Genomic DNA, 27,678 nt, shown 5'->3' on the forward strand with positions numbered 1-27,678 from the left:
GGATTTCACTCCAATGGAAAACACTGTTTTATAAAATGTTAGTATTACAAAACTCCTGTCAAAGCTGGTAGTCTTCTGATTGGTTTGCAAATGCTTGCTATTCGTGAGCACAAAAACTGTAATTTAGCTCAACAAAAATAAACGCAGCAGTAAAGTATAAGTTGATGAAATAGTAGTACCTCTGCAAAGTGCTAATAAATTGATTTTGGGTTTAAAAGAGAAAAAAGCGACTAGGGAAATTAGTTTATATCACAGTTTAGGGTTAGCAATTCAGGGTTAAAAGGTGTTTGTTCCTTAAAGTGGATAGCTTGCAACCTTAGGATCTCTGTAACTCTTGGCCAAGGGCCCTACACCATGGGGGAGTGACCAGATTTGAGGGCATACTTCTGTCTTACGCTGTGGTAAGAAAGATGCGTGAACCACAACAAAAGGACCTACATTAGGATCACTGTGGTCCTACTTGGTGTCGTCTTAGTCTGGCCTGTGATTTAGCCGCTGGGGTACCGGATTGCTTTACAAACAGACAGGGTCTAATGACGAAAAATTACAAAAGGTTGAGCAAGGAGATGGTGTTATCACAATGCAGAGTCCATATTCTGCGCACCTGTACTTGGAGATGTTGGATTCTAGAGGTAGGCTACTTTTTGTCCCAGGGTCCTATGTCTGCATGTCTGGACTCTAGGCTTGATGGGAGCTTCCACAAGTCAGTCAGCAGTAACGGGGCAGGCACAGAGCTTCTGGGAAGGAAACCCTTAACCCTGCTACAGTTGCGCTGTGGTGACCATTGTGCCTATAGACAACTGGCCATGCAGCCTGCTCTAGCAGGAAACTTTGTGTTTGCCTCCAAGAGAGGCAAAGGAGAAACTGGGGATTGGTACAGTGGTTGTGTTTATTTATTTTTCTGCAACAGAAGCTATCCTCCATTTTGTATTCACAGTTTCAAACAGATGAATATGATTAATGGATGGTAATCTTAATGGAAGGGGCACTAATGAGGATTGCAGCCTGTCCTCCATACACACATGGTTTGGTGTCCATTATCATTGCTGCAAACATTCGTATTTTTAAACACCGAGGACAATTTTTCTGAAGCTACTAGATTTAATCTAAAACAGGAGGACAGTAGATATCACTTGGGTGGAGCTAGTACACACTAAAATGCTAGCAATGCCAACACCTGGCAGGGCCTAAGAAAATGGTACAGCATGGCTGCCTCTTGAAGGCTACAGAGAAGGAGATTGACAGTGTTTCTCCAGCCTCTGGAAAACACTAAAGGTGTCCCTGGGAAGTATAAGGTCTACAGTTTGCTGGGCCCTAGTGATGAGGGTCCTCACAAACTGCCCAAAAAATAGGAGAAGGGGGGGGGGGGAAGTCTGAGACGTTCATCCTTACACCTACCACTGGCTCCCTGTTCTTAAATCCCTTGAGATTCAGGATTTGTACTATGCATACTGGTCCACCCCTTTGCCCACAAAACCTCTGCAAACAGTCGTACAGTGTGTAACTCTCAAGTTGCATGGTAAGTTCAACTTCTTTTAACAAATTTGTCAGTCAGAGCTAGTATATAAAAGGGTATGTTTTGTTTCTCAATAGTTGTACATTTCAGAAAAATCTAAATGATGGGTGAATCCTGCATACCAATGACTACTTGTTATACCTGCAGCTACCCAGAGATGTAGTACTACAACTGAGCTGACCTTCGGATGAACAAACATAAGATATTATTCCCGCTGGGATCGTTGTCCAATTGTCAAGGGGAGAGGTTGCCTGAGCTGGGGTTGCCTTGGAGGTTAACCGATTTCGGCACATGGGGATCATGGTGGCAGACACTGATGAATCAATACTGAAAGTAAATATTGATTCAACTTGAGGAGTATCATAAAGGTTTAACATACATTGATAAAATTCTGGAATACACTGCCCCTCTTAGTTATGAGCAGAGTCACAATCGCAAAGATGGCGCGTCTGCTTAGTTGTCTTTACAACATACAAAACTCTCCATGGCCATTGCCACTCCACACAATTAAAACACTGAATAGTTTTCTTGTTTCTTTGGTATGGGCTGGGAAGAGTAGCAAGGTTGCTCTTGACCTGTTAAATTTGCATCAAGAGGACGGTGGACTCTGCCTTCTAAATTTGGAACTATATTACTATGCAGCACACATTCAGCATTCTCCCAGCTCAGTCACTGAGGTGGGTAACTGGAAGAAACGATTGTTGGAAGGGGGGGATAGGAATACTTCACTCCTAGAATTATTCATGCATGGGGAGTAATATCTGTAAAGAATTTCTCTGTTTGCCAGACGTGAAGGATATGGAAGAGAATTTTCAAAAGGGTCCTGAAACTTCCCTCTTTTATGAGCGTGCCCGATTTGAGGGCCCTCTATCCATTTAAATGGATACTCTTGGATATGACAGTGGCTCCGTGGTGGGAGGGGGCTTTAATTTGTCTGGTCAGATGCATCCAGGGAATGCCTTCATTACATTTCAAGACAGCCCCACTGTGCTCTGGGGCAGGCTTTGGCCACTTTTTGCAGTACCCTAAGCTGACCGGGATGGCAGGAGAGATCTGAATAGATTTTTCCTAATGCGCCCTCTCCCACTGGAATCCTCGAGACTATCTTGCAACTGGTCATCGTTCGGTGACATCCATGGGCACAAGGCTACAGAAGCAGATAGCTATACCTCTGTTTAGGGCCAAGCCGGCCAGGGAAGTGAACAGGACTAGAAAGCTTGGTGAAAAATAGTGGGAAGCAACGTGCTCCTCGATGAGTGGGGTCTTGTGTAGTACGATATTGAAATTGATACCCTTCAATTTTTTCACACTTTAGTTTCCATTGTAAATACCTAACTTCGGTCACATTGAGCAGTATTTACCATGGCGGCTCAGCCACATGCCCCAGCTATGGTGGGGAGGGGGTGTTTTTGCACATGACATAGACCTGTGCCACTGTCACTTTCTTTTGGGAAGAGGTGGTCGTGAGACTGAAACGAGTAACAGGGGTCCCTTGTGTCTTACCAAAAAGAATGTCTATCGGGAAGTGTTACAAAGCCCAGAAAGCCAAAGACAATGCAGGATAAACTTTTAGCACTAGTATTGGCGTAAAGCAATTCGCTGGATGGGTACATGGAGTTCCAGTGTTGTTTTGTGGGTTAAGGACTTATGGAGTGGACGTTGTAGGAAGTTGGTTCTGTATATACTATCTCAAAGTAGGAGATCGTGTGCACAGAGTCCAATAGTTCCCCTTAGAGGTAAGATAGTGACAAAAGTAGATAATTCTAATGCTCTATTTTGTGGTAGTGTGGTTGAGAAATAGGCTTATCAGAGGGTAGTGTTAAGCATTTGTTGTACACACACAGGCAATAAATGAGGAACACACACTCCAAGCCAATAGGTTTTTATATTGAAAAATATATTTTCTTAGTTTATTTTGAAAACCACAGGTTCAAGACTTACAGTAAACACTTTAAATGTAAGGTACTTCACTTGGATACTTTTAGGAACTTTGAATAAAAGCGATATCATATACAGTCTTTGTAAAAAAAAGTGTCAATAAGCTATTTTCAAAGTGGACACAGTGCAAAAAATCAACAGTTCCTGGGGGAGGTAAGTAAAGGAGGTAAGTAAAACACTTACAAGTCTCAGTCCTGGGGCATAGGCAGCCCACCGTTGGGTTTTCAAGGCAACCCCAAAGTTACCACACCAGTAGCTCAGGGCCGGTCAGGTGCAGAGGTCAAAGAGGTGCCCAAAACACATAGGCGCCTATGGAGAACAGGGGTGCTCCGGTTCCAGTCTGCCAGCAGGTAAGAACCTGCGTCCTCGGGGGGGCAGACCAGGTTTTTTTTGTAGAGCACTGGGGGGACACAAGTAGGCACACAAAACACAACCTCAGAGGCGGCCGGGTGCAGTGTGCAAAGCAGGCGTCTGGTTTCAGATAGGAAACAATAGAGGGACCCGGGGGTCACTCTAGCGGTGCAGGCAGGCACAGGGGTGGGTTCTCGGGACAGCCACCACCTGGGCTAGGCAGAGGGTCACCTGGGGGGGTCACTCCTGCACTGAAGTTCGGTTCCTTCAGGTCCTGGGGGCTGCGGGTGCAGTGTTGGTTCCAGGCATCGGGTCCCTTGTTACAGGCAGTCGCAGTCAGGGGGAGCCTCTGGATTCTCTCTGCAGACGTCGCTGTGGGGGATCAGGGGGGGTCGTCTGTGGTTACTCACAGGCTCTCAGTCGCCGGGGAGTCCTCCCTGAGGTGTTGGTTCTCTGAATCTCAAGCCGGGGGCGTCGGGTGCAGAGTGAGAAGTCTCATGCTTCCGGCAGGCAAATGTGCAGTCTTGAAAAATTGCTTCATTGTTGCAAAGAAGTAGCTGGTTTTGAACAGGGCTGCTGTTCACTGGAGTTTCTTGGTCCTTTAGTCCAGGGCAGTCCTCTGAGGCTTCAGAGGTCGCTGGTCCCTGTCAGATGCGTCGCTGGTTGCAGGTTTTCGAAGTTGGAGACAGGCTGGTAGGGCTGGGGCCAAAGCAGTTGTCGTCTTCCTCCTCCTCTGTGGGCTTGTAGGTCAGCAGTCCTTCTTTCTTCAGGTTGCAGGAATCTGATTTCCTGGGATCTGGGGTGCCCCTAAATAATAAATATAGGGGTGTGTTTAGGTCTGGGAGGGCCGTAGCCAATGGCTACTGTCCTTGAGGGTGGCTACACTCTCTTTGTGCCTCCTCCCTGTGGGGAGGGGGGCACATCCCTAATCCTATTGGGGGAATCCTCCAAACTCAAGATGGAGGATTTCTCAAGGCAGGGGACACCGCAGCTCAGGACACCTTAGGGGCTGTCCTGACTGGTGGGTGGTGACTCCTTGTTTTTCTCATTATCTCCTCCAGCCTTGCTGCCAAAAGTGTGGGCAGTGGCCGGAGGGGCGGGCATCTCCACTAGCTGGGATGCCCTGGGGTGCTGTAACAAAAGGGGTGAGCCTTTGAGGCTCACCACCAGGTGTTACAGTTCCTGCAGGGGGAGGTGAGAAGCACCTCTACCCAGTACAGGCTTTGTTCCTGGCCACAGAGTGACAAAGGCACTCTTCCCATGTGGCCAGCAACTTGTCTGGTTTGTGGCAGGCTGGCAGGAACTGGTCGGTCTACACTAGAAGTTGTATTGGTATTCAGGGGGCATCTCTAAGGTGCCCTTTGGGTGCATGTTACAATAAATTGCACACTGGCATCCGTGTGCATTTATTGTGCTGAGAAGTTTGATACCAAATTTCAGTGTAGCCATTATGGAACTGTGGAGTTCGTGTTTGACAAACTCCCAGACCATATACTCTTATAGCTACCCTGCACTTACAATGTCTAAGGTTTTGCTTACAGACTGTAGGGGCATAGTGCTCATGCACATATGCCCTCACCTGAGTGACTTACCTATGCCACAGGCAGTGTGAGGTTGGCATGGCACACTGAGGGGCGTGCCATGTCGACTTAGTCTTTTTCTCCCCACCAGCACACACAAGCTGTGAGGCAGTGTGCATGTGCTGAGTGAGGGGTCCCCATGGTGGCATAAGACACGCTGCAGCCCGTAGAGACCTTCCCTGGCATCAGGGCCCTTGGTATCAGTTAAAAGGGACTTACCTGCGTGCCAGGGTTGTGCCAATTGTGGAGACAAAGGTACAGTTTAGGGAAAGAACACTGGTGCTGGGGCCTGGTTAGCAGGGTCCCAGCACACTTTCAATCAAAACTTAGCATCATCAAAAGCAAAAAGTTAGGGGTAAACATGCCAAGGAGGCATTTCCTTACAGACGTTAACTGAAGAGTTGCATATTAAGACCGCCAGAAGGGACAGCAATTTAGGGGAGTACTTAGGGGTCTGGATTGAGTTGCTGGGAGATCAGGAATCATCGTTGCAGGTGGAAGAATAGATGTGGTATGGTAGTACTGTTATGCATTGGTGTTCTCTCCTCCGTTCTTTTACCAGGAATGATATTTCAAGTGAAAACAGAATGGTATCAATGAAGTGTAATAATCCTAACAATCCCAGTTGGCACAAAGGATACATTGTGCTTGTTCTTAGTGGTGGTGGTGGGGACTGAATACACGTCGTTGGTGGTTTCATGGTAGAAGTAAAAGTTTAACATTGATCTACATAGTTCATGTGTTTGCTTTACATTTTATTTTAGGGCTTGCAATGTTGCTTGACAATTTCCTGTCCTTTTTAGGCAAAACGAAAAAAGCATGCATCCCCAGAAAAGCCTGCAAAGAAACAGAAGACTGGGGAAACTTCTAAAGGATCATCCGCTTCTTCTAAACAGAGCAACAAAGCGGATGATAATATGTTCCAGGCAAGTTGGTTATGTCTAAACATTATTAGGTGTAAATGTAGAAGGTGATTAGGCATGACTGACATTTCATGTGTACATCCTACACTGTCCATACAGAGACTACCATAGATGGTAGTCTGCAAATGAAAAACAACATGATGTATTCATTATGATTTACTCTATAATTACTTTCTTGATGCAGTTTAGACTCTGGCATTGTTGGTAGTACACTTGTTAGTGAATATTGAAGAGGCTCAAACTCTTCTTTTTTTTTTTTCTTTATGAAATGATTTGTTTGGATACGTATATTTGTGTTACTAATGTACTAGTAGAACAAAATACGATGGTAAAAGAATTTAAAAGTTCAGTTGACTCGCAGCTCCTTACTGATATCTATCCCGATAGATAGTAACTCAATGGCTTCCTGCGTTATGATGTTGGCTTCTCAAACAGGGGTGTGGAATTTAATAAAATAACTACTTGTCCATGGGGCAGGTTCCTTTATAAATCTACTTGTCCTATTAAAAAAATCTACCTGTCCCTCTGGTGCCATGTAGTGCATCGACAAATGATGGCAGACATCTCATTATAAAAGAGCTCTGATAATAGCCTCTTTGATTATGCCAGGGCTAATACTCTACTAGGGGGTTGACTACTAGCAATTTCCTTATTTTGCCTCCGTTCCGGAGGTCTACATGATAGGGCTGGCGGAGGCAGTAAGAAACAGTTCCAGGGTTAGAATGCCTTGCATGTTTTAAGGATTTTTCACCAGCTCCTATTTAATCTTTTCCCATACTGAGAAAAGTTGAAAACGTACTCCTGACAAGGGCAGAAATAGAAGTTCCTCCAGGGTTGGGGAAAAAAGTGGTTGTAGGAAAAGTGAACTTGTAAACGCTCAATAGATTTTTGCATGAGCAAATCTACCCATGCATATTTGCTTGTGCTAAAAGACAGTTCACAAATATTTTCTAGGAGTACGATTTCCTTGTCCACTTCTGTAAATTCTTGTACATGAAAGCCATATTTATGCACTAATGCAAAGACATAGGGTGCAATTTTGTGACTTTTTAAAGAATTGGAGCCCTAATTATTAGGGCTAGTGTTAACCAAGACTTTTTTTTATTTTTTTTATTATTTTTTTTAAATTAATAAAAATTCTATTTCTCTCTCCATCCCATCAATCTAACGTCTGGCTTTACTGTGAATGATAGCATTCTGCCCTTTCACAAGGAGCATATTGGCACACAAAGTAATTTGGTTCAGTGCCAGAACTTCCTTGGCCATAAACTTTCACAGAAGCCATGTCAAAACAAGACACGCATTGACAAAACCAAAAGACTGACCTCCAATTTTGGATTGTTGGCTTTGCCAATGCTTGTTTATTTTCATGCTTCCCATGATGTAGTTGAAAGTGGCTACACTGATTTTTCATTATGAAGATTCTTTGGAAATACTAGCATACATCAACACAACACAAAGTTAGCAAAACCTTTTTTTTCGTCTAGTCGCATTTTTTTCCTGACCGTTTTATTTTGAAAGCAAAGAGAAACATCCGTCCTGCTTACAAGCTTCTGAAAACATTTGTATCTAATTAGAGAGCATTCTGGGAGCATCATATTATTAAACTTTTCAAACGTGTGTGTACACATTATTTTTTTTATTTATTTTTTCCCTGGAACTGCTGTCAATGGTGCAGCCCAAGCTTTTTTATATATATATATATATATATATATATATATATATATATTTTAACATTCACCCTAATAATAAAGGCTTTGCATTAATGAACCATAGATACGGGTTCGAGCAGCATTAACATAAAGACACAAATATTACCTGTACTGCAGACAGTTCCCTTCCCTGTAAACTGGCAACCAAAAGTTTGTGCTGCAGGGACTTGGGCCTGCTTATCCCAAGGACAAAATAAACATGAAAACTTGTTGTCCTTGACCCCAAACAATATGTCCTGGGCATTGGGCTATATGAATTCCACACCACTGTCCAAGCCTCCTTCAGGTTGAAATAGAGGTGTTTGGAAACTGCTAAGGGTTTGATCTCTATGGAAAGTTTGTGTTGTGCGCCTTCGTATGTCCAGATGTCTATCGGGATCTGATTAAGGCGCATCTTCAGGGCGCGTCCACCATTTAGTTGTTCAGGGTTGTCGAGACTGTGTAGCTTTTGCCAGGTTGAAGATACAGGTACAGTACATCTAGGGTGTATAAGTCACGATCCTTCTTTGTGCTTCTTACTGATAATGACTTCTATAATTAGTACAAAACACCATATACTATTTGCTCAAACCTCTGGCTTAGAATATAATTATTGGAAACATTTCCTGAGCGCAGTATCTTGATTTTCTGCCAGAGGTATTTGGAGATTTATGAAAGCTGTCGTTTATTTGGACTCCTTTTTTTGGTGAATTGAGGATTGTTAAGTAATCCTCGGAGGAGGCAGGCAGAACAGTGTAAACCTTCTCTAGATTACCTTGTTAGTGTGCTATCCTATCATAGCTAAACTTTGGCATTGAAGTTTATCTTGTTTGCCTGACTAAAGTTTTGGTATTCGACCATCGGGAGAGTTAGAAAGACTCCTGACAATTTTGATCTGAAACGCATGGTGCCTCCTATTGATTTTGGTAGTACAGGTGCTGTTAGGGCTGAGCAAGTAAATTGGTGGTAGCAGGAGTTTCATTGATTAGTGGTTTGGACTCCGAAACCTAGCATTGTAAAGTAATGACAACAAAATGTATGTAGCTTATGTATTTTATAGGTCTTTGGGTGGATAATGAACACAAAACAAAATCCTGTAAGTTATTGGTTTTTTTTGCGTGTTTTTTTTTTGTTTTTTTGTTGTTGCTTGCAATGTAACCATCGTCATACATGGGTTGATTCTACACAAGCTGTTCAATTTAGGTCTCCTGAGACCTTAAACCATACAGGGAAAAATCACAGAGGGGCAGATCTACTATTACTTGGGGGGCAGATATGCTAATATTTTATGCAACGCAGCAAGACAATTTAAAGCACTGCGTCAAATAGAGCAGGCAGGAATATGCCATATCTATTAAGATATGATGCATTTCTAATGTCCCTTTGTGCTGGTGTGCTTTTGGCTGCCAAGTGTTAACAGTCACCCTTGGTACAGGGGTGTCTGTATTACAGTCAGTGACACCTCCCTGCACAAAAACTATCTGAGGTTTTTGTCTCTAAGTGTACTGCAGATTTCTTCTCCTTACATCTCCCCTGGGAACGCATACCATTTTGACGCATTCCTAGGTTTACTAGTGTTTTAAAAGATTTGGGAATGTGCCAAAAATCTTGGATCTATGTGTGGGAACACACATGCTCCACCCTTGGAATGCAAGTCAGGGACATACACTGCCTTGCGTTAGTCCAGATTTACTATGCCATGCACAGCCATGCAAGGTTGTTCTGCATGGCATAGTAAATCTCACTTAAGGTCTTGTATTGCACTTGTGTCATCTTTTGCAATGCAAGGGCAACACAAGATCTTGATAAATCTGGCCCAGAGTTTCTTTGTGATTGCTTGGGACCATGTCAGACCATGTTTAGGGGTCTACAGGTAAAGCAGGGGCTACTTGGCCTCAAACTTTGAGGACAAGGTTGTTTGCCTCTGATTTCCCAGGGTCCAGCCTATTATCGCTCCGCAGACTGGGCCAAGAATAAATTCCTCAGCACTTGACGTGGTGGCAGCGATGGTGATCAGTCACAAGCTTCTGTGGGAGGTAGTGTAGGAGGTGCTCGAGCTCAACACTCAACAAACATGCATCCGTATATCAACTGATTTTCCAACTCTGTCCTTGAAAGTACTTTTCACTCTAAAACTCAATACTACACACAAAGTTATGCATGCAGTGCAGTTCATTGTCCCGGCGTTTAGTGAGTTAGCGCTTCTTCTTGCTGGAGACTCTGGTTTTCCCACCTCATGGTCCAAGTGGCTTCCACCATAGGGTGGGTACGTAGCGTGATTAGGCTGATGTGCAGATTACCACCATACTCTAGTGTTAAGGCACAGTCCTGAACAATTCTCTCTTGGTTCCCACCCACGAGTCTTTCTCAGTCTGTAATAGAGACTGGCACTTCTTCATATACTTGCAGACTTCTCTTGAACTTGCTTGCGCACCCACTTGTGTGCTAAACACAAACCTGCAGTTTTCCTCCACCTCCTCGTTGGTTACGTTGGGTGATGCGGTTGTGGTCCCAGCCAGCTGCGTAGGGAAAATCTTCACAGCTCTGGCTCAGGTCACACTGCGATCTTAACCGTCCAGGCATAATGGCAAGGATCATGCCTCCCCTCTAAGATGATAGCCTCCATCCTTCTCTCAGCTGGCAGGTTGGCTTCCAGGCACTCCAGGACAAGTAATAGCCCTTGCAGAAGGGGGTGGAAATACGTGATGTCCTCTTAACTCTAAGAGCTGGCTGTCAGGCCAACACAAGCTCTGGCTGGACAGCAGTCCTCTTTGTACTCCGCCAAACGTTCCCTTCCTTGGTTATACAGAACTTGGAACTGGAACAGCAAGTGTGTCACACTTTTATACAGTCAGTGCAGGCAGGAGATGTAGATACACTGTCTGCACTTCCAGAGCCTCTTTGAGTGGGTTCTCCTTTCTAGTGTCCAATTCTAGCTGCCGTCTCCAGACACACCTTTTGTGCTATTCACAGCATGGTAATTTCCAGTCTGGAGTACTCTCATCCGAAGCCCAAAAGTGGTGAGCTTCCTGTACCTGACTTTTATCAGCTGCGCTGAAGAGTGGTCGGGGGTGGGGGTACAAAAGGCTGTCCTCACCTAAGGGGCCCTTTCCCCTTGATCAACAAAGACTGCAGTACTATCCTTCACCTCCAACATCTCCCAAATGTTAGTGCTACATGAAAACCAATCAGCATCTGCTTCTCCGCAAAAGGCCTAAAAGGATTTCTAAAGTAGCCTTGTCTTTATTATTCCCAACTTTAGTGTCTATGTCTTGTACTTCCTGCTTCAAGAATGTATGCAATACACTTTCATGTCTGGAGAAAACAATCTTACCCTTGTTGTGTGCACATGACTAGGCTTTGGGTTTCCAAAATGAATCTCATAGGCCTCCACAACTCTGGTTCACTCATACACACAGTGCATGCACCATACAGGCTATAGAGACAAACATGCACTATATACATATGGGATAGTAGTGCTAGGATCTGGGTTAGCACATAGACGCAGAACATTATGTAAGTGGGCCAGTAGGCCTTCACTCCAGTGAAACGTCTACCAAAATTGTGAATTTACAAAATGCAGTACTATGCCACCATCACTCCATGTGCCAAACCAATCACTGGAACAGTAGCCCATGATTATTGCACGCCTTCAGATCACAGGACTAGATCAGGACCTCACTCATGTTAAGGGATAAGCGAATGAGGCCAAAATAAAAAAACAGGATACCAGATGCACACAGTTGAGCATTCTGTCCCAAAATACAATTACTATTTTTTTTTTTTTTTTTTCCTGTATACTAAACCTGCTCATCATGGCATGACGGTTTAATACAATACAGTTTAAATTTGGTTCTAGAGGAAAAAGTTTGCTGGAGCCCATATTATTGTGCCTTGATATGTCTTAAGACTTGCAAATGTTTCATCGGTTATATAGACCTTATTAACAGCCACACTCAGTGAAAAGCTGTAGGCCAACCAAGAACTTATAAGGGCTTGGAAAAAGCTTTGAACCATTTCAGTGCATTTACATTGAAAAAGAAAGACTTCATTAAAACCACACTGTAAGACACCTTCAAGTAGAAACTCGTTTTTTTCTGCTGTTCTATGACAACTGACTTCATAAAAAAAGATGTTGAGATCTTTTAGTGCTGTAAATTTGGAACCACTGAAAGATTATGGTATTTTTTGAAAATGTTCTGCGGTCAATAGCAAACACAGCAAAACGCCCAAAGAAGGTGAGGTATGTGTAAGTTCCTAAAACATAGAAGGGACAAGATGCACATTCCTGTTGACCATATGAGTCTTTTTAGAATACTGAAGGTATTTCTTCACAATTGGTACAAGAAGAGTGGGTGCTTCAAATAGGATACTGTGTAGAGTTTGACATTATAAAAAAAAAAAAAAACAGAACAAACCTAAATGAAGGAAGACCATATCCGTTATCTAGTGGAGTACCTAATCGGTGCTACTGAAATGGTAGACGGATGAGATGCCAACACAATACAGTAGTTGGCTATGTTTACACTTACTGAAGACCAACAGGACCTTGACTTGATCCTGCATCTTTAGTCACTCATTTGATCACAGTTGAAAAGGACAGTTTTGTAGGGTGCCCTTCCCTTCTGCAACAGAGGTGAGTTTCTGGGAACTATCGACCAGCAGGATGTGTAATTTCATACTGACATACGTCTAAAACACAGAAAACAACAATTCCTTACTCTGTACAAAATCTTTACCAAATGCCCGTCCATGGTATGGCTCTGATAATATACTCTTTGATTATTCCAGGCTAATACCATAGCAGGGCTTGAATACTAGGAATTTCAAACCCTACTATAGCAGTTTCCCTTTTTTTGCCACCTTTCCGAAGATCTCTATACTGGGGCTGGAGGAAGCAGTAAGCGACAGTTGCAGGGCTGGTATGCCTTTGAGTTTACGCAATCCTGCCAACTTGCATGTTTTAAGGATTTTCACCAGCTCTTCTTTAATCTTTTCCAATACTGAGAAAGGTTGGCAATGTTCTCCCGACAAGGGCAGAAGTAGACGTTCTTCCAGGGTTTGAAAACGTGGTTGGAGGGAAAGTGAACTCGTAAACGCTCAATCAATTTTCGCATGAGCAAATCTACACATGCTGTAGGAAGTTGGCTCTGTATGCACTATTTCAAAGTAAGGAATAGTATGCACAGAGTCCAAGGGTTCCCCTTAGAGGTAAGATAGTGGCAAAAAGAGATAATACTAATGCTCTATTTTGTGGTAGTGTGGTCGAGCAGTAGGCTTATCAAAGGAGTAGTGTTAAGCATTTGTTGTACATACACAAGCAATAAATGAGGAACACACACTCTGAGACAATTCCAGGCCAATAGGTTTTTGTATAGAAAAATATCTTTTCTTAGTTTATTTTAAGAACCACAGGTTCAAATTTTACATGTAATACTTCAAATGAAAGGTATTGCAGGTAGGTACTTTAGGAACTTTGAATAATCAAAATAGCATATATACTTTTCACATAAATCACATATAGCTATTTTAAAAGTAGACAGTGCAATTTTCACAGTTCCTGGGGGGAGTAAGAGTTAGTTAGTTTTTGCAGGTAAGTAAACCACCTACAGGGTTCAAGTTTGGGTCCAAGGTAGCCCACCGTTGGGGGTTCAGAGCAACCCCAAAGTTACCACACCAGCAGCTCAGGGCCGGTCAGGTGCAGAGTTCAAAGTGGTGCCCAAAACGCATAGGCTTCAATGGAGAAGGGGGTGCCCCGGTTCCAGTCTGCCAGCAGGTAAGTACCCGCGTCTTCGGAGGGCAGACTAGGGGGGGTTTTGTAGGGCACCAGGGGGGACACAAGTTAGCACAAAGTACACCCTCAGCAGCACAGGGGCGGCCGGGTGCAGTGTGCAAACACACGTCGGGTTTCCAATGTAAATCAATGGGAGACAAAGGGGTCTCTTCAGCGATGCAGGCAAGGGGGGTGCTCCTCGGGGTAGCCACCACCTGGGCAAGGGAGAGGGCCTCCTGGGGGTCACTCCTGCACTGGAGTTCCGATCCTTCAGGTCCTGGGGGCTGCGGGTGCAGAGTCTTTTCCAGGCGTCGGGATCTGGGAGTCAGGCAGTTGCGGTCAGGGGGAGCCTCGGGATTCCCTCTGCAGGCGTCGCTGTGGGGGCTCAGGGGGGGGGCAACTCTGGCTACTCACGGTCTCGCAGTCGCCGGGGAGTCCTCCCTGAAGTGTTGTTTCTCCACAAGTTGAACCGGGGGCGTCGGGTGCAGAGTAGCAAGTCTCACGCTTCCGGCGGGAAACGCTGTCCTTTTAAAGTTGCTCCTTTGAAACAAAGTTGCAGTCTTGGGTGAACAGGGCCGCTGTCCTGTTGAGTTTCTTGGTCCTTCTAGAGCAGGGCAGTCCTCTGAGGATTCAGAGGTCGCTGGTCCCTGGGGAAAGCGTAGCTGGAGCAGTGTCTTTAGAAGTGGGGAGACAGGCCGGTAGAGCTGGGGCCAAAGCAGTTGGTGTCTCCGTCTTCTCTGCAGGGTTTTTCAGCTTAACAGTCCTCTTCTTCTTAGGTTGCAGGAATCTGAGTTCCTAGGTTCTGGGGAGCCCTTAAATACTAAAATTAAGGGCATGTTTAGGTCTGGGGGGTTAGTAGCCAATGGCTACTAGCCCTGAGGGTGGGTACATCCTCTTTGTGCCTCCTCCCAAGAGGAGGGGGTCACATTCCTATCCCTATTGGGGGAATCCTCCATCTGCAAGATGGAGGATTTCTAAAAGTCAGTCACCTCAGCTCAGGACACCTTAGGGGCTGTCCTGACTGGCCAGTGACTCCTCCTTGTTATTCTCATTATCTCCTCCGGCCTTGCCGCCAAAAGTGGGGCCGTGGCCGGAGGGGGCGGGCAACTCCACTAGCTGGAATGCCCTGGGGTGCTGTAACAAAGGGGGTGAGCCTTTGAGGCTCACCGCCAGGTGTTACAATTCCTGCAAGGGGGAGGTGATAAGCATCTCCACCCAGTACAGGCTTTGTTACTAGCCACAGAGTGACAAAGGCACTCTCCCCATGTGGCCAGCAACATGTCTCGAGTGTGGCAGGCTGCTAAAACCAGTCAGCCTACACGGGTAGTTGGTTACGGTTTCAGGGGGCACCTCTAAGGTGCCCTCTGGGGTGTATGTTACAATAAAATGTACACTGGCATCAGTGTGCATTTATTGTGCTGAGAAGTTTGATACCAAACTTCACAGTTTTCAGTGTAGCCATTATGGTGCTGTGGAGTTCGTGTTTGACAGACTCCCAGACCATATACTCTTATGGCTACCCTGCACTTACAATGTCTAAGGTTTTGCTTCGACACTGTAGGGGCACAGTGCTCATGCACTTGTGCCCTCACCTATGGTATAGTGCACCCTGCCTTAGGGCTGTAAGGCCTGCTAGAGGGGTGACTTATCTATACTGCATAGGCAGTGTGAGGTTGGCATGGCACCCTGAGGGGAGTGCCATGTCGACTTACTCGTTTTGTTCTCACTAGCACACACAAGCTGGCAAGCAGTTTGTCTGTGCTGAGTGAGGGGTCCCCAGGGTGGCATAAGATATGCTGCATCCCTTAGAGACCTTCCCTGGCATCAGGGCCCTTGGTACCAGGGGTACCAGTTACAAGGGACTTAACTGGATGCCAGGGTGTGCCAATTGTGGAAACAAAAGTACATGTTAGGGAAAGAACACTGGTGCTGGGGCCTGGTTAGCAGGCCTCAGCACACTTTCAAATCAAAACTTAGCATCAGCAAAGGCAAAAAGTCAGGGGGTAACCATGCCAAGGAGGCATTTCCTTACACATGCATATTTGCTTGTTCTAAAGTATAGTTCACAAATATTTTCTAGGGCTATGATTTCTTGCTCTAGGTCTACTTGTGTAAATTCTTGTGAATTCATGAAAGCCCCTAATGCAAATACATACACAATGGGTGCCCTTTAGTGACTTTATTTAAGAATTGGGCCCCTAATTAGGTATGGTGTTAACCAAGGCTCCGGGGGTGATTTTGCGCTAGCGTTATAAAAGTGAGGTAAAGCAGCTCAATTTTTTATTTATTTTTATTTATTTTTTATTTTAAATTTTACTTTCCAGCGCAAAACTTGTTTTGTGCTAGAAATTAACTAAAAGTAACTCAAAGCAGCGCAAAGCGCTGCTTTGCTTTACTTCACGTCAAGCGGGCATTACATAGCTGTTTGCATGCAACTACCCACCGTTTTTAGCACAAAACTCTATCTTCCAAAAACATGACTCAAAGTTTGTGTCAAAAAATAACACCTCTAAAAACCAGGCATTAAAAGGAGAAATGTTGTAATTTCTCCTTTCTTTTCATACTTTGCATGTGTGCAGCACACGTACGAAGTAGGGAAAGTTTTAAATGTTGTCTAGGCATAGTATTTTGTACTGGAAGGAAACACTTCCAAAACGAAACCTATGCTAGATTCTTACACACACCATTGCACTATCGTGCAAAGGTGGATGCGTGTTGCACGGCAGCAAAAATCTGCACCTGAGCTGAGAGGAGAGAGCCATATCTCTGTCGAAATGGGGCTCCTCTGCTCCCTTCCTATCACGCAACACAGCGCAGCATTTTTGAGTGCTGCGTTGCCTGACAGTTTAGTAAATATGCCCCAATGTTTTTATTACAATTCTGTTTCTCTTTCTCAGTCCATCTATCGGCTGGCTTTACTATGAGTGAGCATTCGGCTGTTACACAAGGAGCATGCTGGCACACAAAGTAGTTTTGTTCAGTGCCAGGAACTACTGTGACAATGTGCGCTTTTTGAGACCAACATTTCTTTGCTTTTTGCCAATTTTTATTGTAATGGTGAGGGCCTGGCAGCTCCCACAACAATAAAATATCAAAAGCCATGTCAAAACAAGGCACTCGCTGATAAAACCAAAAGACTGACCACCAATGTCAGATAGGTTGGCTTTGCCAGTGCTTGTTTTATTTTCATGTTTCCGATAATCTTGTTGACAGTTGTTACACTGATTTTCCATTATAAATATATTTTTGCAAATACTAGCATGCATCAACACATTTTACCGAATAATGCTTCAAAGAAATAGTGCATACAATTTAATAGTAATTTAGCAAAACATTTGTTGTCCTGCTTGCATTTTTTTACTGAACACTATTTTGAAAGCAAAGAATCAATTTTGCTTACAAGCGTCTGCAAACATTTGCATTTAATCAGAGAGCATTCTGGAAGCATTATATGTAGGCTCATATTGTTAAAAGTTTTTAAACTTATGTATTTATTTATTTTTTCCCCCCACTGGAACCACTGTCAGTAGTGCAGTGTGACCTTACAGTGTTTATTTATAGCGCCCAGCCGAACAATAAATGCTTTGCATTAATGAACCACAAATACAAGTTCGAACAGCATTAACATCAACTGCAGACAATTTGACTTCCATGTAAGTTGGCAGCAGGGTTTGTGCAGCAGGGGGCTGGGCCTACTTGTCCCAGGGACAAAATAAACATGAAAACTTGTTGTTCTTGACCCTAAACAATATGTCCTGGTTTGTAGCTCATCTACAACACAAAGCTATACATGTGTATCACTACTTGTACAAAGCGGGGGTCTGGCAAGTATTACTCCTAATAAACTGTCTAGATGGTGGTATGATGGGTGGAGGGGGTTGCTTTCCCAAACATTCAAAAGTATTACCGGGCGGCACAACTCACTGCCTTAAACTACTGGGCACACAACATGACAGAGGATCGGTGTTTCGAGCAGATGGACAAGTCATGCAACTATGGGGTTTCCTTAGAGCTCTATATGCACACCCACAACAGATTTGCCCCAAAGACCCTCCCAATTAATATTTGGCATACAGCGCTTTGGGCACTGGGTTGGAATGGAAGGGTCACCCTGGCCACACCACTATGGGACTCTGCTATACTGGGCACCTTAAGAATACACCCTGGATTCAAAAAGTTGGGTCTGATAGGACTCGCAAGCGCGGGGGACTTTTGAGAACACAGTAATATTATCTCATTGTCAGACCAATACCAGCTAGCCCCCACTGCTGTAGCAGCAGGTAAGGCATGCACTTAAGGTGGCAGTACCCAAAGGAGATGATGTCCTAGATTCCTCCCTTAGGAGGATCGGTTATTAGAGGAACCTAGGCCAGCAGGGCAGTTTCCCTTGCATATGGGGAAAAAAAAAAGAACCTGATGAACTTGTCGGACTTTCTCCGGAGCCTGCGAGAACAATGAGACAGGGACCTGGAGGACCTAGGGGATGACTAATGGCAGAATGCTTCCGCTTCCCTGAAGGAGGTGGCCATAAAATCAGGGTTCCACCGTATACAATAGAAGATTCTCCACAGGTTCTACTTTGCGTGCGCCACAATGGTAAAAATTAGGAGGGCAACTGATTCCAGCTGCCGTTGACACTGCGGCCAACAGGGTACCTTTTTTCATATTCTGTGGGGTTGCCCTGAGAGACAATGTTTCTGGCAATTGGTGGTGGAATGCTTGAATGCTGTGTGGGAGCAGTGTGACTCCCTCAGCTAAATGGTGTTTGCTTAATGTTTGGTAGAACATTGATCTGAACCCCATGCAACAAATTTGGATGACCATGGGACTGGCAGTATTTGAACGTAATATTGTGCAGTTCTGCGGAGCGTCACTGGCACCACAAATAAGGCACTGGAAGAGAGACATGGACTGGTGCATGTTAGCCGAGAAGGTGACATATGAAAGTTGCAGATGTTTGCAGAAATGGGCCAAGGTATAGGGGACGTGGAATGTTCATGGGGTGCTTAGCTGCTCCCAAAGCAGGACTGGACCAGGGAGAATACTCCTCAAATTGCTTTGCTCCAATTGTCATGTTCTGAGCAACGCAATGGCAGAAGGGGGTGAAGAAACATAACTGTTTCAACAGGATGTACTCCTGGATTTCAATTCACCGAAATGCCAGGGGTGGCGGAAGTGACTTCACTGGACCTTTAACCTCAACTTTCACTCATATACTCCTACTCACACATACACATAAATTCACACTTACATACACTCTCGCATAAACACACACTCACCCGCAAGCATGTACACAAAATAAATTTAAAAGCATTTTTACTTTCTTCAGCTGCCATGGAAGGGCATATTCCAGATAACTGTAGTACATTTTTATTACACTAATTGTGAACAGTATCTTATTAATCACTATTGGTGTAATAAAAATTGACAGAAAACAAAGCGAGTGGAGCCCCAAACGACGTCCATGAGGACGAGCTGCCATTGTTTGCCAGGTACTGAATTTTGTCACTTTGAGGCCAAGGGTCATAAAGGCAATGCCAGGGGTCGCGGCTGTGACTCCTGGCGACCCCTAAATGACGTCCATGGGTGTACTGTGTTCCTTTTGAAACCTGTCTAAGGATGGTACTGTATGATCTAAATGTCTGTCTACTGCTTGCATTATTTCTAATAAAAACATGTTTAAAAAAAAATATTTGTACAATGCCAGGGCATCATGAACAGGAACAGTCCTCTTATAATTAATTACGTTTGGGCTTCGCTTTAAACTTATGCAAGTCTTGTATGGATTCCATGCACCTCTGTCTGCACAAAGGATTGTGCCTTATCGGAACACAACACCTCTTTGGCAGACGTTAACGCCTGACTATAAGAACAGTAATGAAGCTGCTGGAAATGATTAAATTATATTTTTCTTGCTACCACATAAGTTTCTTTATGTGAGATTACTTCAGGAGTAAAATTCTAGAGTTAGTGGTTACAGTATTGAATGGAGTTCGTGAAATATAGCGGCCATTACACAAAGTATAAAAAAAGATTTATCCTAGTGGACAGTTACGTTTATTGCTGGGCAGTGTTCAAAGCCCCACTCATGACAGTGCCCATCACTAGGCACACTTCCTCACAGATTTGGGGGTGGAGGGAGGTGGCATGTGGCATCAAATGTCAATGCCCAGAAACCATAATCTTGTATCATAATGTTGAATCAGTGTTATAGTTACAGGAACCTTGCCTTGAAAACATCTGAGTCCGGTACATGGGGAGTGTCTTAGGAGGCAGCCCTACTGCAGTGATCTGTCTCCTCAAGCAATTGGGACCATCGCTATTCTGTTTCCTGGCATGCATAGGCAATTGGCACTGTGCAAAGAGTCTCAGAGAGCTGATCAATATCGCACCACACTGAAAACCTACTAGACTGGGAGCTGGATATGACCTTTTTTTAATGACACTTTCACCGACTGGGGTTATCTGACAATTGGACTTAATTACAAGGTGTGCAAAGAAACAATGCCTAGACTTTAGATCCAGGTACCTGCGTCTTGGTGGCAGCGGTAATGTGTATAGATCAAGTACTGCTAGATAATTTCACATGCTTTTTCCCCATTACCGCTCACCTGGTAATATCATGTTAGGCATCTGCATGCACTGATATTGTACTTTGCATCATGGCTTCTGAAGCAGTAGACTTTGGGTCTTGAACATGTGCAGCGAATAGGCCTTCACATTCTTAGGAAGACTAGAGGACCATCTGCAAAAAGTTGCTACTAAGCTAAGTAGAAGCGATTTCTATGGTTTATGTTCCTTGCAACAAATTATGCCTTTTCTAGCCACAATCCAATATGTATTTAAAAATTTGGTTCATCTCTTTTATGCACATTAGAGTCACCTATCTATTAGAGTTTGTTTGGCAGTACTGACCGCGCATTTGGACACATGCATTTTTGAAGGTGCGGAAACGGGTTAACATACACCTCGCCATACCGCGCTACCCACTTGGCACCCAAGGACAGCACTCGCTAGATTGATGCCACCACCTCCTTAGCCATTTTGCAAGTGGTCCTCCGGCACCTGGCATTGAACGTTACTTCGTTAATTTCTGTGATCTCATAACCTAAATTAGTATGGTTCAGACTCTGACAATGAAACAGCCATACAGCATACACACAAGCTTCTTCGTCGACACTAGCCCATTGTTTATGCCTAGTCACTAATTCTCCATTTCAGTTGCATTCTAGAAATACCTGCGCTCTTTCCCTGGTATTAAAACTTAAGAAAACAGATCATCCATGATGTGCAGGGAGATCTTTTACTTTCTAGAGCTAAAGACTCTAGAGCCACATTATCTACAAAAATCTGTTTGCTAGTGGTTGCTCGTAGCACTGCTATAATGTGGGGAACACTGCTATGTGATCGGTGCACATGTGACTCTAGAATAAGCTCATGCTGAAAAGGTTTGTCTGCCTGATTCTATTCTAGATACTCACGAGACCATGCCACTGCTCAAGTGACCATTAAAGCTTTTGCAGTACAGTCCAAGTTATTTAGGTTTGTATACAGTGTCTAGGAAACCCAGAATCTGAAGCTACTGTACTCTACAGTGAGGGGCACCCTGGGTTTTAGTGGACATCTGTTAAAGCATCCTAACGCTTCCTGTGGTTGAAGCCCAAACCTACATGTATCTAAATAATATGGTTTCCTTTTTCCCATTCGACCCACAAATTGATGGTGTAAAACGCAGCGAACAAATGTAAAGCGGTCTCAGATTTCAAAGGTATTGTTCATAGTTAGGTTTTTTTCTTTCTTTAGGTAGATATGTTCAATTGCATATTTTAATTTTTTGCATGATACTCGATGTTATTTAGAGTAAACTTCATCTAGTACGGCAGTTTTCGACTTACATTGGGAAATGTAAGTGCTTCATTATTTTTCTGTAAATAAGAATGCGTTTAGCTTTTATTGATGACAGACCGAAGATCATTCTCCTCCAGTTAAAGCCGCGTGTGATTTATCGCCCATATTTTGTTTTTGGTAGATGTACTCGAGTTCGTTTGACAGCTTCTGTGTTTTGTTCACCTTAAGTAGTTATATCAATATTACACGTCTGAGAACTCGAGTAAATTACTGTATGTTTTTCTCCTCTTCAGATTGGAAAAATGAGATATGTCACTGTTCGCGATTTTAAAGGGAAAGTGCTAATTGATATCCGAGAGTACTGGATGGATCAAGCAGGAGACATGAAACCCGGAAGAAAAGGTGACCTTTTTCGCCCTTTTTAATGGTGTTTTTTTTTTCCCTTTTACTTGTTACATTACAAAGTGAATGTTATTGGCCTGTTTGATTGTCATGCAAGAGTATGTTTTTCAAACTATGGGCCTGATTTAGAGTTTGGCGGATGAGTTACTTGGTCACAACTCTGACGGATATCCTGTGCGCCGAAATATAAATCCCAATAAATTCTATGGGATTTGTATTTCGGCAGACGGGACATCCGTCACCGTTATGACAGAGTAACCACTCTGCCAAACTCTAAATTGGGCCCTTAGTTTTGTTAGGAAGAAAAATACAATGTGTTGGAAATGGCCCTTTTTGCAGGGTTATCCCCAAACGTTTTGCCTTCTTCTTCCTATTTTTTTTTAGGTCCGTTTTTGCTGGTTTATTGTTTCTGCGCACTTTACCACTGCTAATCGGTGCTGAAGTGCATGTGCTCCCTATAGAAATTGTACTGTGGATTGGTTTATCCATGATTGGCATATTTTATTTACTAGTAAAGTGCACTACAGGTGCCCAGGGCCTGTAAATCAATTGCTACTAGTGGGTCTGCAGCACTGGTTGTGCCTCCCACATTAGTAGCCCTGTACACATGACTCAGACCTGCCATTGCAGTGTCTGTGTGTTCTGTTTTAAACTGCCAATTCGACTTGGCAAGTGTACCCACTTGCCGGGCCTCAACCTTCCCTTTTACTACATGTAAGGCACCGCTAAGCTAGGCCCTAGGTAGCCCTATGGGCAGAGTGCAGTGTATGTTTAAGGTAGGACATATACTAGTGTGTTTTACTTGTCCTAACAGTGAAATACTGCCAAATTCGGTTTTCACTGTGCAAGGCCTATCCCTCTCATAGGTTAACATGGGGGCTGCCTTTAAATATCCTTAAAGCGCAGATTCCCTTTGAGAGTAGATAAAAATGTGGAGTTTAGGGTCTCTGAACTCAAAATTTAAAAATACATCTTTTAGTGAAGTTGGTTTTTAAATTGTCTGTTTGAACATGCCACTTTTAGAAAGTAGGCATTTTCTTGCTTATACCATTCTGTGACTCTGCCTGTTTGTGGATTGTCTGTCTGGGTCAGTTTGACAGTTCACACCTCTCCTCTAGACAGTGACACAAAAGGGGGTGGGGGTGTAGCCTGCATATCCTGATGGGCCATCTGAGGTAGAGAGTAGGGAGCAGTGGTCTTTCACACCTGAAAGGACTGTGCCTGTCCTCACACAATGCAGTCTCCGACCCCCTGGTGTGTGTCTGGTGCCAGGCCTGGACAAGGAAGGATCTTGCAAATACTTGAGACTTTGCTTTGAAGTTTGCCAACTTCAAAGGCAGAACTGGGTATAAGACGAAGACCCAAAACCCCAGACATTTAGAATCTTTCTGGAATCAAGAGGAACCTCTGCCCAGGAGAAGAACTGAAGGAGGAGTACTATCCCTTTGCTGTGTTGCTTTGCTGGACTGGCCTGCAGTTGCTGCTTCTGTCTGAAAAGAGTGCAAAGGGTGAACTTTGCTGTGTGTCCTGCTTGAGAAAATTCTCCAAGGGCTTGGAGTAGAGCTTGCCTCCTGTTGGAAATCTCAGGGACACCAAAGACTTCAGTTTCCTCGACCTGCAGCACTGGGAACTGTGTGTTTTGTGCTGTTCAAGAAGAGAAACCACTGCGACGCCGCCAACTGCGCCGCTGGCCTGCACCGTGACCTGCCGACGCCACACGGAGTCGCATTGCCCTGCTTCGCACCGCAACCCTGGTCTCACCGATGCAATCATCGGACGACTTCACCGAGCTGCTGCTCACACCGCGACTGTGGGCCCCGCACTCTGGCATCGCCTGCTCACGCCGCAGCCTGGGCATCCCCGACGATGACGCTCCTGCTGACACCGGCGCCGCTGCCTGCACCGTGGCCTGTGGACACCGCTCGTGAGGTACACAAAGCACCGTTCCATCCCGCACCGCAGCCCTGGTCCACCGACGCCAGCACCATCGACTCCTGTGTCGTCACCAGGCATCCTGCCTGCACCGTGGCCTGTGGACACCGCTCATGAAGGTCACGAAGCACCGTCCCGTCCCACACCACTGGCTTGGGCCTACAGACAACAGCGCTTCAGCAACGACGACGCCGCTGCCTGTACCGTGACCTGTGGACACCGCACATCGCACCGCCCTGCTTCACACCACAGCCTTGGTCTCACCGACGCCGCTGGACACCGTCACCGAGCCGCTGCCTGCACCGTGACCTGTGGGCACCGCACTTTGCATCGTCCCACTTCGCACCGCAGCCCCGACATCATCCACGCCAGCGCACCTGATTTCATCAGCCCGGAGTTCGATTCCCCGAGGTGCGTGACTTCAAGGGCCTGACGACTCCTGCACCGACTCCAGAACCAACGCCAGCGACGCAGCTCTCCAGAGCTCACCGCGAGGATTACGACACCCTGCAAATCCAAGGTACTGTTTGTGGGTCTTCCCGACACCATAGCTGGCCCGCAACGCCGCGGCCGGCCTGAAGTGTTGGTTGTGTTGATCACTACACCATTATAGCCCCAGGTGGAGCTATCGACTTCAAGAAACTGTAGTTTTGAGTAAATCTTGCAGAATTCATATTTTTCTTACTGTATGTTGGATTTTTATCGTATTTGGTCTTGTTTCATATAGATAAATATTGGCTATTTTTCTAAAACTGGTGTGGTGTCCTTTTGTGGTGTTTTCACTTATTACTGTGTGTTATGTGCAAATGCTTTACACATTGCTTCTGAGATAAGCCTGGCTGCTCGTGCCAAGCTACCAAGGGGGTGAGCAGGGGATATCTGAGCGGGTATCTCCCTTATCCTGACTAGAGTGAGGGTCCCTACTTGGACAGGGTGCAAACCGACTGCCAACTAGAGACCCCATTTCTAACACTATGCCTTTTTTGTTAACTAAACCTGGGGAACGATTTTTAAAGGGAAACCTACTTGGCATTAATAATTTAGAAAGTATGGAAAGCTTTGCACGCTCATGTTGAACTGTCTTAGTGTACTTTTGAATTTATAGTTTAAATTTATTTCTGGTAAAAATACCCATAAAACAATGACCGTTATCATAAGGCAAGAGAATTTTTATTTTTTTATTTTTTTAAAATAATTAAAATCTCTCAGCCCTATAGCGGCAGCTGCATTAGAATCTAAAAAATTGAAGCATAAAATTATCATGAAAACAAACTAGTATCCTACACAGTGTTCCTATTTAGCGCAAAGAACTTCAAGAAACATGTGAAACGAGGGTAAACCAATGTGCATTCTGTATTATCAACAGATGCTACAATATAGCCCTTGCACTTTCTTGGGATCAATCTAAAATAGTGTTTATGGGAGCAAGACATTGATATCCAAGCCAAGAGTATACATATTTGTTTTTTGCTGTATCAAAAACTTGCAGTATCCTATTTGATTTACTAATAACCATAGTAAAGTTCCAGATTCATTGAAATTGGGACATTCCCTTTCTTTCAAGATTTATAGCAGAGCATTCAAATTAACAATAAGTAGCATTCAGTGCCTTTGTCACCTGAACTCAGTACATTCTTGATACAGTTAAAAACATGGCTTATGTTTGATTTAACCCCTTAGCTGCTGAGTCTATTCTTCCCTAGTGCTGAGCCCTTTTTGGCTATTTGGGGTAGTTTGTGCTTAGGACTCAGTAACCTTTTGTCCACATAAGCCATCCACGCCAAATTTACCTCCTTTTTGTTGCAACAGGGGATTCTAAAGCTACCCAGGGTTTGTGGAATCCCCTGGAGGGGACTGGAAAATTAGCCAACATCTATGGATACATTTAGTTTTTTGGGGGGAAAATGGGAACAAAGTGCTGCAGAAGAAGTTTTTTTATTTTTTATTTTTATTTTTTAAATAGCATCAACAAAAGGTTTGCAGTGCTAAAATCACCATCTTCCCAGTTACCAGGAACAGGCAGACTTGAGTCAGAAAAACAATTTGTTTTTACCACAGTTTTAGCATTTATTTTGCTTTCAACCTTCTAGTTTGTGGTAGAAAATTTCAAATAGTAATCTCTTTCTGGAGTAGATGCATAGTGGTGAAGGGAAAGTTAGTTAACAAGCTTATGAAAAAAAAAATCCTTTGGTTGTTACTGATTTGTGGAAAAGCCCACCAATGACTGAATGTTTGAAGCCATTGTCCACAATCGAATGGCTCTTGTGATCAGTTCAGTGATGCCCAGGAAAAATCAGAAATAGTCTAGGGGTACATGTTTGAGGTTTCTGAGGTTCTTTCAGGTGGAAAGATGGAATTACTGAAAGTAAATGTACCTTTGTATATGTAAGAATGACACCAAAGAATAACTGTGTTGCTGAATAAACCAGTTATGTTTATTTCAACTGCCTCAATACAGGATTAATGCTAAACCAAGCTATTAACATTTTGTATGTCTCATAACATTAGCACAATTTTATACTTCATATACAAGCACTTGAAAGCAGATGTAAAAAATGTTAAAAAAAAAAAAAAAAGCCAGGTTTGGCTTTTCTTTACTTGGCACTCTCCACGTTACTGAAATAGGGGCCAGATGTACATAGTTTTATGATTCACAAACTCGTCTGAAACTGTTTTGTTATTCACAAAGTTGTAAACTTGTTTATGAATTGCAAAACAGCATGTTGTAATGTGCGAAGTCCCTAAAATGAGAGACTCAAAAAATGCGTAGTGAATTGAGTAGTTTAGGTAGTCACAAAATACATATTTAAATTGTGATTACTAAATTGCTAATCAACTAAACATTCGCAAATAGTGTATTGTCACAAAAATAAGAAATTGCACTAGCAATATACCACGATACGAAAATAGGTGTTAATCTTGTTCAAAATGTAAAATGCATTTAAACAAAAGCACATCACCTTTCTGTTAGGTGATGATATCTGGTGCACATCAAAGACAAGCAATGAAATGGGAAGGGCATAAATACACGTAGTACTTCTAAGTACAGCAGAGGTTGTGAATGCTAAGTAAAATATACAATGCATAAAAATGTTAGGCAGTTATTTGAAGTCTGCACCAATTGGCTTAAATGTGACTTACTCATTACTGTTTAATGATACACAATGACAAACGTTTTTATGTAAATCACGAAGCACTATACAAAGGATGCAGTACAACACAACATTAATATCAAATGATTTTATAGATGTGTAATAACTTCCATAACCTTCCATCTTAATTAGAAACATAGTTTTAACTGCAGTGTATTGTCATTTTGAACCGCAGACATCAATCACTTTTCTAAGGCTAGAATGCAGACCCAGTATATAGGATAATGCCAGTGAAACACTCCTTTTGTAGGGATGTATAATGACATCTGAAAAAATACACAAATATAGTACCATCTATGACTAGGACCTCCTCAGCCTGGATTCCTATTTTCTCCCTCTCCAAGTGTTGCCCCCACACATCGATGGCCTCACTGAGACTTCGTCCAGCAGCTCCCTGTCACTGAAGGCTCATTCTGCTATACAGTCTGGTGCCTTGCCCTGCTCGGATGCTTACCTTCTCAAGAACTTTTCTGAGGTAAGCAGAGACCGAGCCGAATCCACCTCCTTGTATGTGGCCCACTCTCAATTGCGATCAGCCTGAACTTTTGCTTTTGTCCTGGTGTTTTGCCACC

The 27,678-nt window shown here is 43.9% G+C and overlaps 1 protein-coding gene across 1 annotated transcript in view; it reads left to right on the forward strand.

The window, feature by feature from the left end:
• LOC138282675 (activated RNA polymerase II transcriptional coactivator p15-like) overlaps positions 1 to 27,678 on the forward strand; it is an 88,483-nt gene that overhangs the window by 35,238 nt on the left and 25,567 nt on the right. The window contains exons 3-4 of the mRNA XM_069220489.1: positions 6,189 to 6,311; positions 21,914 to 22,022. Coding sequence (XP_069076590.1) covers positions 6,189 to 6,311; positions 21,914 to 22,022 — 232 coding nt within the window. The remainder of the gene's footprint in view (positions 1 to 6,188; positions 6,312 to 21,913; positions 22,023 to 27,678) is intronic.

The sequence above is a fragment of the Pleurodeles waltl genome, chromosome 1_1 (genome assembly GCF_031143425.1).
Source record: "Pleurodeles waltl isolate 20211129_DDA chromosome 1_1, aPleWal1.hap1.20221129, whole genome shotgun sequence".
In the NCBI taxonomy this organism is placed as follows: domain Eukaryota; kingdom Metazoa; phylum Chordata; class Amphibia; order Caudata; family Salamandridae; genus Pleurodeles; species Pleurodeles waltl.